Below are 14,014 nucleotides of genomic sequence, written 5' to 3'. Positions count from 1 at the left end.
AGAAGTTATGAAATGCTGACTTTAAACTTGAAAGTGTATATTTCGTCGAACCTGAAAGATAATTTCCTTTTAATTTTATTCTTAATTAATTTATTTTCCGTTTTCTTGGCAAATGCTACTTTTCCCAAAAAGATTTTTTTCATCATTAAAAACTAAAGGAAAATAATTCTGACGTAGTATGTTTACTTTAAACAAATAAGTCATTTATTATTTTAATGCATGGATGTTTTCAGTCTACAGAGGTACTGAAATGTTAATAAATTCAAGTTGCTCAGACTTTTGAACAATTCTTAAAATTCACCCTTAATATCTACCGTACAGTGGATGCGCAGACAATTTTAAACAACAGAGATAAGGGTATTCCTTTTGGTTTGACAGATGTTGATAGCACTTAGAGAAGTAGCTTTTCAGCAACATTTAGTCTGTATTACACAGATGTATATACTCTAAAAACAGAAAATAAACATGACTTGAAGTTACTTTTCAGCTTTCCATACTAATTACTAAGATAAACAAACTGGTTCTACCTGACCATTGTTTCCTTACACTGAGGTAACTGACTGATTCTAGCTAACCACTTCATCTTTAACATAAAAGTCAAAAATGTTTTGTTTCTGACAATTGTTTATTTCAATGTTTATACTACAACATTTAACATAAATGATATGAACATCTTCACAGAGTAAGAAATGCCATCTTAATCCCTCGTTACATCATAATAAGTTGACAAAGGTTTATCAGTTGTGCAAATTGCTTATGAATCAGTCCTCCCTTGTTTCTGTATAGTCTGCTTTAGTTTCATAAGTTGTGCCTTGTTGTTGAATCAGTTGTGCTTTGTTTATGTTTCAGTACATTGCTGTTTACGTGTCGTCTGCTCTCGTTTTTCGTTTCTTGGTTTTCCCTCCCTCGCCATGTTGCTCTGAGGAGGTACGTCTTCTTTTGCTCTCCTCTTCCTAAATAAAACAAATTTTATTTTTAAATTTTTAAAGATCTCAAAATTTGATAAATTGAACTAACTTTTTCAAAAAGTATTTGTACATAAAATTCAATTCATAATAAAACCTTAGTTCATAGCATGTTTGTGAAGTAAAAGAGCTCTTGGTCTTTCATGTGAAAGTGTGATGTCTGCTAGACAAACAGACAAAGTGATCCCGATTTCCATATGTCATGCTATGTAGTCGACTGAAAATTTACATTCATATCATTATTTGTTTCTTTTTTTTCAGCTACCGTATAAGTAGAAATCTTAACGAGACTAAAATTTAGCGATTTGTCCTTAAAAATGACTATTTTTAGTGAGAAGTAATTTTAGCGATATTAAGCTCGCTAAAGAAGCCATAATAACTAAAATGCAATTAATTTTTAGCGATATTCAATTTTACTGATCTCATCACCCTCGCTCTTAATGCCAAAATTTAATCCTCACTAAAAATTCTGCTTAATATACGGTATTTCGAATTTCTTTGAAGGAATGTACATTTGCTTAAGACTTTTACCTCCTAACATATGTAGTTTCTTCTGATCCCTTCTGCCATTCATAATAATAATAATAAGTGGTAATTACAGGTACAGTGTAATCTGAGAATTATACCATACCTTATCACTGGTGTCCACCCGTCTGGAGCCCCTCAGTAACTTGGTGTCCGCATTCTGGACCATCAGCTGAGTACTCACATATTGCTAAAAAACACAGAGATTGGGTACAAAGTGTATTCTGTCATAAAACATCAGATTTCAAACAATACTACAAAAATAAAGAATACTTTTCCATGATATCTTATATCCTATTTCCTTTAATCCACTGTATCATCCAATTACCCACAGACTGAATAAATCAAGTTTAAATTTCATCTTGAGGGTTGTGAACTTTTGGCAAATTTCAATAGCACTGTTGGTAGAGACTTAAGAAAAAGCTCAACCTACACAGAGACATTGAGGTTCTCCTTAATGGAGAAATAGAAACTTACAAAAGAAGAAAGGCTTTGAATATTCTATTATGTATGTAAAATATATCTAAAAGAAAAACCTCAATGTGCTGGAGAACGTCATTGTACATTTCGACGGCCATTTTGTGGACCCTGTGGTTACAGTTGTTGTACATGATGGCGTTAGTAAACATCAGCATCATGTCTCGCTGGAACTCCGCCGTCGTACGAATCACGCCGCTCTCGATGTTCTTCTTAATCTGACTCAGATCCATTCTCCTGAAGGATCAGAAATAGGAATAGTAAGACTCACTGATGTGTCAAACACAGAGATGTAAGGATCAGAAATAGGAATAGTAGGACACACTAATGTGTCAAACACAGAAATGTAAGGATCAGAAATAGGAACGGTAAGACACACTGATGTGTCAAACACAGAAATGTAAGGATCAGAAATAGGAACGGTAAGACACACTGATGTGTCAAACACAGAAATGTAAGGATCAGAAACAGGAATAGTAGGACACACTAATGTGTCAAACACAGAAATGTAAGGATCTGAAATAGGAACGGTAAGACACACTGATGTGTCACACAGAAATGTAAGGATCAGAAATAGGAATAGTAGGACACACTAATGTGTCAAACACAGAAATGTAAGGATCTGAAATAGGAACGGTAAGACACACTGATGTGTCACACAGAAATGTAAGGATCAGAAATAGGAACGGTAAGACACACTGATGTGTCAAACACAGAAATGTAAGGATCAGAAATAGGAACGGTAAGACACACTGATGTGTCAAACACAGAAATGTAAGGATCTGAAATAGGAACGGTAAGACACACTGATGTGTCACACAGAAATGTAAGGATCAGAAATAGGAATAGTAGGACACACTAATGTGTCAAACACAGAAATGTAAGGAACCACGGTTCAAATAATTATATTTTCTTGTCTTAAACTCTTAAATAGATTTATCAGATATTTTTGTCTCTCCTGTCAAGTTAGAGATACATAAATTTTATCTTTTACAAATAATATTTGTTCACAATATTCTCTATTATATATGTATAAAATATGCATGTATACATCAAGTATCAATTTGTTCAATGTCATCAAAAAGAAACCAAGATCATACCTGTGAACAATAGTGGTGTATCCAGGAGCAATTTCATTGGTCACTGGGTGCAAGAACACATTTGCATATCTGAAACAAAAATATAATCATCATTTACGTTTTCATCACACATTTTATATACAGCTAGTAAATAATAAGAGCATTTTTGCTGCTCTACAAAAATGAAATTTAGCGTCAACATACGTGATTTTTAGAGGAGATACTGTAAATCACTTTTTATTTGCGAGAACTTTATTTTTGCGTTATTACGCAAGATAGTGTGCTCGCGAAATTTAAATTCTCTTGTATAACAGTATTCCTTAGGATTAAATAGAACAATAACCAAAATTGGTGAAAATTTGGTCATGCTAATCTTGCTAATCAAGAGTCAATGACTATCTCGTGAAAAAAAGGTATTGTGAAAATTTAGTGATCTACAGTATTATTGAGAATAAAATGTGAATTTTATCAAAAATGTTTACATTGAGAATATTTTTTTTTAAAATCTTATAATTTTTAAATATTCAAAGTTTCTAATTACACAAAATTTATGCATAACATATCAACATTTTCTTACCTAATATGCAAGTTTGCTTTTTCATATGTTTTGTTTAAAATGATAGCAACATCGTTTTATTTTTTTATCTTAGTTTTTGCAAATGTCACCTAATTGTTTCTCTCGTTTTATAAATACAAAATATTGGCAAATACTATTGATGGGCTATTTTACAAGAATGCCGATTTTATGATAATGAAGTTGCTATTGACTATCTTCTAGGCAGTGTAACTGAACTGTGACTGGCTATCATGTAATAGTATATACTCGTGATTGGCTGCTGATGGTTATATATCTATACTCGTAATTGTATTAGTATTTATTAATATACTTGTGATTGGCCGCTGATCTCCAGACCAACATGATGGACTTTTTCCAGTTCTTGTAAGCTTTCTCATCTTCTGTGTCACTGCTACAATTACGAAGGTAAAGATTTAAAACAAATAATATTAACCATTTGAATTGTGTCGCTTTTGCCTTTGTTTTTACCTGACTGCAGAAAAATTTCAATATGCAATGAATTGTCCATTAAAATGGCAAGTACATTTATCTTTATGCAGTACTTATTTCTTTGATATGCAATATGTTATTTATCCCAGAGCATAATGTATATACCGGTATTTGAATTTTTTCATTATTTGTGTATCTATGGTAGAAATAAAGAGCTAACCAGTGAGAGAGGGGACTGCTAGGAATGGACTCGGTGAATGGTGTGGGGACGTTCGCGATATTCCCCGACACAGACATATCATCACTCTCCCGGGCGGTCTCCTCCTCTGTCGTGTCCCCGTCACTTAACCTTGATCTGCTGTCCTCATCCTTCACACTCTAACAACAAAATCTGATCATTATTTATCAGTGGAATAAACAATCAGGTTTAGGTTACTAAATGTGTTTTATTAGGCATGTACAATTACTATTTAGCAGAAATCGATTTTTCAACAGTCAGGTGTAGATTTGATTTAGCAAATTCAAAATGTGCTTTATTTGAATAAATATATATGACATTTTAATGCTCTTGATTTAAAAGCCAATTATCTGCAAAAGCACTAAATATTATAACATGTCAAAATGTGATGAATCAATTAACAGTAATTGGTATGTTTTAAGATAAGAGAGATAGAGGTAGGCTACCATGGGTTTCCTTGATCTCTTGCTTCCTCTTCTCCTAGCTGACTGTCGACCTGATAAAAAAATTAAGTAAATAACATTATCACATTTGTTGTTGTTTAATTCACAAAGATGAAACCCTGAACAAAATGTTTTTGCTGATTCTTAATCTGATGAATGTGATAATCAATTATTTAAAATCTGTATACAAGATGTTTGAGATCTTTTCAATATCTGAGCCTCTTCAGATTTGCAGCATATACATGTATATATATATATATAATGATGGATAGTTATCTAATTAGAATGTATAGGATGCTATATGTAATATCTCCACTAAAAGCAGCTGACATTATCATTAAATGGTCAGCCATTCTCACCTCGACAACTGGGTCTGCTGCCCAAATTGTTCGTGACATCACACTCACCTTGACTACTGTGTGGTCTGCCTGACTTGTTTGTGATGTTGTCCTCATCTTGACTTATAAATCTGTCCTGATTTGCCCATGACTCACCTCGACTGCTGCGCCTGCTCCGTGACCTGCTCGTGACGTCACACTCACCTCGACTGCTGCGCCTGCTCCGTGACCTGCTCGTGACGTCACACTCACCTCGACTGCTGCGCCTGCTCCGTGACCTGCTCGTGACGTCACACTCACCTCGACTGCTGCGTCTGCTCCCTGACTTGTTTGTGATGTCACACTCACCTCGACTGCTGCGTCTGCTCCCTGACCTACTCGTAACATCACACTCGCTGACTTTGGAGGAGACACTGCTAGCGGGGGACATTGGTTCCTCCTTTATTGAGACTTCCTCGTCCAGCTGTACAAACCCCGTGTCTGTGGACTCTTGGCTCTCGTCCTGTCAAACCACAAGAAAATCAGGATTCAATATTGTGATAAAATGGACTATAAATTTTCATTTATCACATACAATATTGTTACAATACATAGGTTATAATAGTTTTTTATCATTTCAAATTATTTGTAATTGCAGCAAAAAACAATAAAAATGTTATTTATATCAACTGAATATTCAGTAACTGTGAAAAAATATATTTCGAAAATAAAAAACATATTGTAAATTTTTAGCCATGTGGGCTGAATAAAAAAATCAATGAATAAAGCACCTGATCAACATTGACAACTTCCTCTTTGATTTTGACTTCCTGTTCCCCCACTTCCTCTTCCTTCACTTCTTCTATCTCAACAATTTCTATAACAGAGCAATCAAACAGGTCAATAAACTATTACATATCAGGGTATCATTCTAACTGATCCTTTATCAACATGGGAAATTGAAAAGCATTTTTTATGAAGACAATTGGTCTGATGCAGCGATTTTTTTCCACCCAATGGGAAAGGATCAGGTACCGGTTCAATTGGGGAAAAAAACATCGAAGAAAAACAAAGATATATTTTCCCTTATTGCAAATACAACGTATTTTGCGTTTATTCCAGTAATTACCTATTACAATGCTTGTTTTAAAGAATAAACAACAAGTACTTATTGCTTTTTATATCAACGTCCCTTGTTTTCACATTGTCATGCTTTCAATTTGTCAAAATGTATGACACTACGCAGCCTAAACCACTGGTCCCGCCAAATTACGACTTTCTCTATTTTCGGTTTAAGTGGAAGTGAAACAATTAGTCAAATTGTACAATGTTTCATTTAACAAGAAATACGATGTCGTCATAATCTTTTGCTTCAGAGTTGAATTGGGAATTTTTAGTCACAGAATTGGGAAAAATTAACGTTTTTTGGCATTGGGAACGGTGCCGTTTATCGGTACCGGTTATATAAGGAAAAAAAACGCTGTGATGTCTCCTACATATGTACTAAGTAAATACATGATATATTTAATTGCTGTGATTAGCAAACAGCCATAGCAATGGTTTTAAAAGTAGATTTTAGGTTGTCCCCTTACCCTCGTCTACTGGGATGGTGTTACTACTGCTGGGGGTGTCGGTCGTGGTTCCCCGACGGGGGACATCGTGTATATATTTCTCGTAAAGGTCAGATTTGTTTACGCATCCACTGTAATTTAACGGGGTAGACGTAATCGAGTGATAGTTAGTCTTAATGGATGAATTGGAGGATTTAACCTGTTGTTATAATTGTAGATGGAGATTTATCATAATTTATTTCAGGGGTCTTAAAATCCCGGTTATGTAGGAGTTTGGAATTGCAGTGTTGGGGCAGCTGTTTCGTGTGGAAGAATGATTGCATTTTTTTTTTAATTTAATATCATAAAAGGAGAAATTTTGACATTCTACATTCTCAGGAAAATACCGCTTTAATCAAGAAAACATCAGTATTTATTATGTGTACGTGCTCCTAAATTGAATTTAATAATCATAGTCAAATATCCATATCAAGTGTTCTGTATTGCTAAGAACTAAACTTCAATATCGTGTCACAATATCATAAAAGGATTGCTTAAATCAAGCTTTTATTCCAATGAATTTAATAATCATTCAAATATCCATAGCAAGTGTCTGAAAGACTTCAATATGAAGACATAAAAGATAAATTTCATAAGTTCAATAATTTTAAATGCAAACAAAACTTCGAAATTATATTTGTGGGGCCATGTGCCATGTTCAGATATGAACAAGCAAATTTTTGTACGGCAATAAATGTACATATAAAAGTACAATTACTCACTACTAGATGGTGTCTGTTCAATGGCTGATACAGCTCCCACCGACTCTCCCTGTTCTGTTTTCTTTACCGGCGTCTCTGTTACCGTGGTAACTGTGGTAGAAGCAGCGGCTACGGCAGCCTCAGCCTTGGCCTGCTCCTGCTCCGTTTTCTAGGAAAGAAAACAAAACTATCATAAAGCTTAATTAAACAATAAAGCATTTGCTTGATATAACAAACATATGAAATTTAATTTCTTTCATTAAATGTGATAATAACTCAAATCATCAAGGATATGATTCTGTATTTTTATACATAGCTTATAACAGACTTTAATTTTTTTTAAAGCATCATCCCTATTTTCTGCTATTAAAAGTGATATAAAGATATTAACAAGTAAAACTGGCCTCTCTGACCTTTTTTGCCATTCTTACCTCTTTGAGTTCCTTCAGATCATCCAATTTGCTCGTTTTACTGGACAGAAGAGTGGTAAGTAATCGTGTCGGGGAGGGGGTAGGCTTGGGTTTTTCTTCTCCCCCTGAGGCAGGTTCTATCTTTACAGTAAGGGGCTCCTTTAAGGCAGTTTTCTCTTCACTCTAAAATCACAAACCATTTGTTCCATCGAAAATGAAGTTTTTATATCAATTTCTTCATGTATTAAAAACATCTATATTGTATATAGGGTGATATTTATCCCATGTTAAACCTTTTATCCCTTTGATATAGCTCATATGATATTGTTTTCGTATTCCACAGTTGTGACGTCACAAGGGGTTTTGCATTAGAGTGATGAAGTAAAATGAAGTGGAGTCCTAAATGAAAAATAGTGTTTAACATTGATTGTGGTGTATAAGAGAAGGGATAAAAAGAATCTCACGATTTGTAGTTAGATATGATTTTTATTCAACTTGTTGTGTGTTTTTATCCCCTCGCCAAGTTTTGTGGATATAAAACACACAACTCGATCATTGGATAAAAGTCATATCCAACTACAAATCAAGTGAGATCCTATATTTATTGCATAACATACATAATCTTTTGCAAAACAAGCAATTAAAGATTTAATACTGAATTTCTTTATTCTATTAAAACATTTTATAGTAAACTTACTGTTATATTGGTGATGTTAGCCTCCACAACAATCTCTTTATTCTCTGTTTCTTGGTCATTTTCCTCCGTCTCCATTTCTGTTTGACCTACAACATTATATTAATTAATTTGCTCTCAGTGTTCTTGCAAATCTATTTTCTTCCTTCAATATAACAGTGAAACACAATTACAGGTAGATACTGATTTTGTTATCAATCAACTTTAAACTTCGTTTACATCCACTGCTCAGCAAGATGGGAATCCTGTGTGCTTGGTTATTAATTTATCTAAGCTTTCTTTAAAAAGAGAGCCTTAAGAACTCTGCCGAGCTTCGTATCACACAGGTATTATGAATGTTGAAAGTATAAGATATAACTTACAACAGGTATAGATACAAAAATAGAAGTTTACAAAATAATTATCTATTAATCACAACCAAGAAAATCTTCAATAAATGCTGAAGTATCTCTTCTTTGGAATAAAGTGGTAAACATCATACGTCTAAATAACAAGTATACAAAATATTTTTTAAAAAATCATTAAAAATTTGCTTTTTTTGTGTAGAATGAAAAAAAATTATAAGGAGAAAGTAGAATAATGGAGGACAAACTTTCTGCGGTGGAGGCTTGGGCAGATTCAGTCGCTGACGTCTCAGTCGCTAACATCTCGGCTTGTCTTGCCGCCTCCTCAGCTTCCTTCTTCTCACTGAAAATGTAACAGTTTGTAAAATAACCACTGACTCTTTGTTTGCTTTATAAATGTGTTTTGTCCATTAAAATGCTTGTCTACTCTTTCATGGAATCTATATTATGAAAAAAAAACAACAAAATATATGCATTAGCATCCCATCAGTACATTACTACCAAATTCTTCATTTCATTTCATAAATGTATTCACTTATTTGTCATTATCTTAATTTGAATGATTCCTCAGAAGTGACACCCATCTCATTTTATTTCTACATATTCCACAAACCTGAGCATCTGTTGGTAAATATTAGGCAGTCTGTCATCCCATTGTCCTGATTTGATCATTTCCACTTCTTTCTTTAATTTCCTGTGGGGAAAAATCAAAACAAATTTGCAATTACAGTTACATAAAAATCTGAAAAAAGACAAAGTCAAAACTTTACAGATAGGATTTCTGACTTGTATTTTTGTTCCTGTTCCATCACTGTTTTCTTCAGTTCCTCTATCCTCTCTATGGTAAGTTTTCTCATTATCTGTAGACTCGGTGTCTCCACCTCACCGCGATCCCTGCCTTTCCTCCTGAAGTAAAAGAGACAAAGAGGTTAGTTCATTACATACTCTCACTCGAGACCACTGTTTGTATGTCTAATTTACAGAATACTTAATTCCAAGAACCATATGATGTGATTTCTATAGAATTATTTTTAAGGAAAAAATCAGTAAAGGTATAATAAAATCAGATAACATTAATCTTTCTGCTCAGGAATGTCCAACATACTTAGGTGTTTCCACTTTCTCAAGAAGGTCTGCATACTGCAATGCACAGTTCTGAAAATAGACATATTCCAACATAAATAGAACTGATCACAGCTAAATGTATTCTTTTCAAATATATATGTTCCTGATATCAACAGATTCAACAAAGGTTACCAATATAATAAATCAAGATTAATTAACAGTTCTACTTAACGAGGCCCGATCTACTTGATTTGCGCATACGTTTTAACGCAGCATCGATTCAGGCACGTCACAATACCCTTGACTGCCGTCACAATTGAACATAATAACGTCACAATTAAAATGACGTCAAATTGCGCTAAAAAAATAGTTTTGCTTACCTGGTAGCTCTAGACTATGCATTGAAAACTGGCATTTCTATTATTTTTAAAAATATTTAAATTAATAAACAACTTTGGAACCTAATTTATTTTGAGGAATCAATTTTTTGGTTCAGTTTCATTAATTTTATCCTGTTTTATTTCAATTTGTGAGTTTAAAAAAACAAACACTGCAACTAAAAGTAAACCATTTTTAGTCTTTCTCTCTGAACATGTTGAAGTGTTTATACACACTCTTTTTATTGCGGACTTAAACATGCATGGATTATCTTCAGTTTTAAAAAACAAAATAAGTCTATAAATCATTTAAATTGAACCCCCGAAATATTTTATTTTTCTATATATTACATGATATTAGTGAAAATCGCAATTTTGTCGATCCCTCTACCCCTTTTTCCACGTAAAACAACGTTGCGTGTTAGAGAAAAATAAAGCATGGTGAGAAAATTATTTCATGATGTAGGAATAATTTATTTTTTGGAAACTAATACAGTATCACAATCTTTTGTTGGTGTTATGTAAACCCATTGCGACATATAAAATACGTAGTTGGAATCAATAAATCCAAATTTTGTGTTTTGACATGCCCCCTTTTCACTGCAATAAAGGCTACCTCCAAATTTTCTTTTCATTTTTTATAAGAAGAATGAAAATTGCATGATATATGTGAAAAACAAAGAATTTCATCACGACTTTTTTTTTATTTGTAAATTTCTTTGTATTGATTTAATTTTGTGTATAAAAACACGACAAATGGTCCATATCTACATGCCCCCATTTCACTACAATAAAGGCAAGGTAACAAAATTTCACTAATTTTTCTAAGCATAAAACATACAAGTATATTTCCAAGAATTAAAATTTTTTATCATTCCGTTTTCGTAATTTTCAACTAGATCGAGCCTCGTTAAATGATCAGGTTAATTCAATCAAAGTTTCTTTTCTTTTTTGTTTTTAAGAATTCTATGAGAGATACAATTAAAATGAAAAATTCTGGGAAAAAAACGTTTTCTGCTAAAGACACATTTCAGTACAAAGACTGAACGAATTATGGTTAGAACGGCACCTAGTGAAAATGGCACCTTTTGAAAACGGCACCTTAAAAACGGCACTTGGTTAAAACGGCACTTAGTGAAAACGGCACTTGGTTAAAACGGCACTTAGTGAAAACGGCACTTGGTTAAAACGGCACTTAGTGAAAACGGCACTTGGTTAAAACGGCACTTAGAGAAAAAAGTATATAATAGTGTTATGATATATATTTCACATAAGTTCTTTTTAAGTCAAAATTTAATTTATTGACTTTAGAATTTTTTGTGGCTTCAATTTTGCTTTATTTTCAATCTATTTTTAAAGGTAGTATTTTTAAGCTATAACACAACAATATGTGGGATTTAGAATAATTATATTTGTAATTTGATAATATGAAAAGAGAAATGGTGTAAATGATTTTAAAAAAAAATATTTACAGTAAGAGTCACTTTATCTCACATTTCTATCTAATTCTGTAGAAATTATTTTAACAATATCAACATTGTATATCTTCATTATAAAAAAAAAAATGTTTTGTTCTTGTATGTACATGTTTATTATATTATTAAATGTTGTATGGCTAATATTTTATGTACAGTTGCGAGAGGATTATTTTTCTAACTTGTGTACAATCCATTTGACATTTTTTGCACAATAGTAGCTGTATATGATTGCAAATTGACGATCAACAGATTATTGAAGGGGAGGTGTGAAATGGTCTTTTGTTTCCTAAACCTACAAGTGTATTCTTAGTAAACATACTCTAACTGGCTTCTAATTAGTCAATGACTGGCAACCCCCAAAACAGAGTAGTATACATATTTGCAACACTATAATTTTTTTAATTTCAAAGGATCATAATAATATAATTGGGATTTGATCTCTTTTGTAGCAAATAAATATATATGATTTAAAATATAAATTTTTAAAAATCTAACCCTTGTACAAAAGTATAATAATTTTCAAATGAATCAGTTTAATTATTTTCCTAAAATATTTTTTAAACTTTTTATCAATAATAATATACACATTTATTCTATAAATGTAACATAAAGATCCACTTTCTGTATAAACAATATCAAATTCTCAAAATAAAATAAGTGCCATTCTGACTTTTCTAAAGTGCCGTTTTGACTACTCTCAAGTGCCGTTTTGCATATTTCCTAAGTGCCGTTTTCACCAGGTGCCGTTTTGACTTGTACCCAGACTGAACATCTCACCTTCTGAGAGAACCATTCCGGTGGTCTGTTTGGTTCTCCGTAGGCCTTGATAGCTCTGCTCACAGATACCCTGAATGAATAAACAACAAGTTAACTCACACAGTTCAAATTAAACACAAAGAGGAATAGAAATAATGATTCAACCACATACCATTTTGTACTATTTAGCAAATATAATGAGGTACTCACCAATTTTGATCACCACTCCTCAAAACAGAGCATGCTAGAGCCAGCCGTTCTCTAATAGACCATTTATCTAATGGTATATTTCCGAGTTTGTATTCTGTAAAATTAAAATGTTTCATATATTTAATCAGTTTCAAAGATTTTTTTCTCTACAGCAAAGATAAATAAATTCAATGCATTCTTTTCAGAATAATATGACTGCAATCAGTGAATCAAAATGTAGCTTTTTTCCACACGTTAAAATAATGTTTATTTAATTTTAAAAACAAAGTATGATTAATAGCTAATTCAAATGACTTTGAATTAGTTTATCAAGCTATATAGCTAATTCAAGCTACACATAGCTAACTCTTATCAAATTATTATTAAAGATTGTGCTTGTACTGGACTCCATAATTTTTGTAAATTTTCACTTTTTATGTCGTAGAAAGATATACAGGTTTTCTTACACTTTAACAGCTTGACTTATTTAAGAAGATTTTAGATTTTTCTAAAATTCTAAACAGGGATGCTGTTTTTCTTGCTTAGGACAAGAAAATAGATAATGTTGAAAAATTAGACGATGTATTAAAAGGGAAATAACCGCAACATTTTTTTTTAATCTCAATGTATTCCATTTAAACTTCCAAACAAGCTAACGATTCATCTTCAGATACTTTACTCTTTGTCATTAGATTCGGTTGCACTAAATTATTTAATTGCTATGGAATAAAATGAGTTTTTCTAGATAAAATTGCTACTTACTTGGTGTTGCCATTTTCCCCACGCTTGTAACAGGAAACTAAATTTGCCCGCTAACCACGATATAGTAAACGCAACCTTTATATTTCCGGAAAAATGTATATAGGTGAAATAAGCCGTAACGAGCTTGAAATTTTTTGCAATGTAGCGGTAATGTTGCAATCCCGTTGAACCACCGGCGCATCTTACCTCCTCTGTTTCGGATTTATAAGATGCCCCTGTGTTTCAAGAAGCCTGATAGTGTTAATTATATTGTTTGTTCAAATCATTGCCTTAGTGGAAAGGTTGGGACAAAGGCACTTATTTTGGTAATATTTTTTAAAAACAAAAACAGTGAAGTATAATTATTTTATACGACCCAAACAATAAGGCCATTTAGTGATTATAACGACAATTTAATTTAAAAATGCTCATGATCACTTTAAACGAAACTATTTTAATACCTGCTATATCAACTCATTTGTCAGTTACCTGCCTCAGTTTCAAATTGGTCGTATTCAGAACATGCTATTGAGTTTCAAAACAGTGATTTCATTTTGAATTCATCGGGATATCGAAAATGAGAGAATATCACCCCTTTT

The 14,014-nt window shown here is 32.6% G+C and overlaps 1 protein-coding gene across 1 annotated transcript; it reads right to left on the bottom strand.

Moving 5' to 3' along the window:
* Positions 1–597: 597 nt before the first annotated feature.
* On the bottom strand, positions 598–13,552 carry LOC134259772 (bromodomain-containing protein 8-like). The gene is made up of 21 exons (XM_062742378.1): positions 13,437–13,552; positions 12,696–12,789; positions 12,507–12,576; positions 9,915–9,964; positions 9,596–9,715; positions 9,423–9,503; positions 9,058–9,152; positions 8,469–8,554; positions 7,793–7,954; positions 7,383–7,530; positions 6,884–6,917; positions 6,643–6,752; positions 5,842–5,927; positions 5,420–5,573; positions 4,737–4,786; positions 4,273–4,430; positions 3,934–4,014; positions 3,068–3,136; positions 2,027–2,204; positions 1,597–1,680; positions 598–953 (listed from the first exon to the last, which is right to left on the bottom strand). Exons 1-21 carry the CDS (start codon positions 13,447–13,449, stop codon positions 861–863), a joined length of 2,016 nt encoding a protein of 671 aa, XP_062598362.1. The 5' UTR covers positions 13,450–13,552; the 3' UTR covers positions 598–860.
* Positions 13,553–14,014: the final 462 nt, after the last annotated feature.

This window comes from Saccostrea cucullata, unplaced genomic scaffold (genome assembly GCF_032062105.1).
Source record: "Saccostrea cucullata isolate Sc308-1 unplaced genomic scaffold, CSIRO_AGI_Scuc_v1 ctg452, whole genome shotgun sequence".
In the NCBI taxonomy this organism is placed as follows: domain Eukaryota; kingdom Metazoa; phylum Mollusca; class Bivalvia; order Ostreida; family Ostreidae; genus Saccostrea; species Saccostrea cuccullata.
This window is presented reverse-complemented; position numbering and strand designations above follow the sequence as displayed.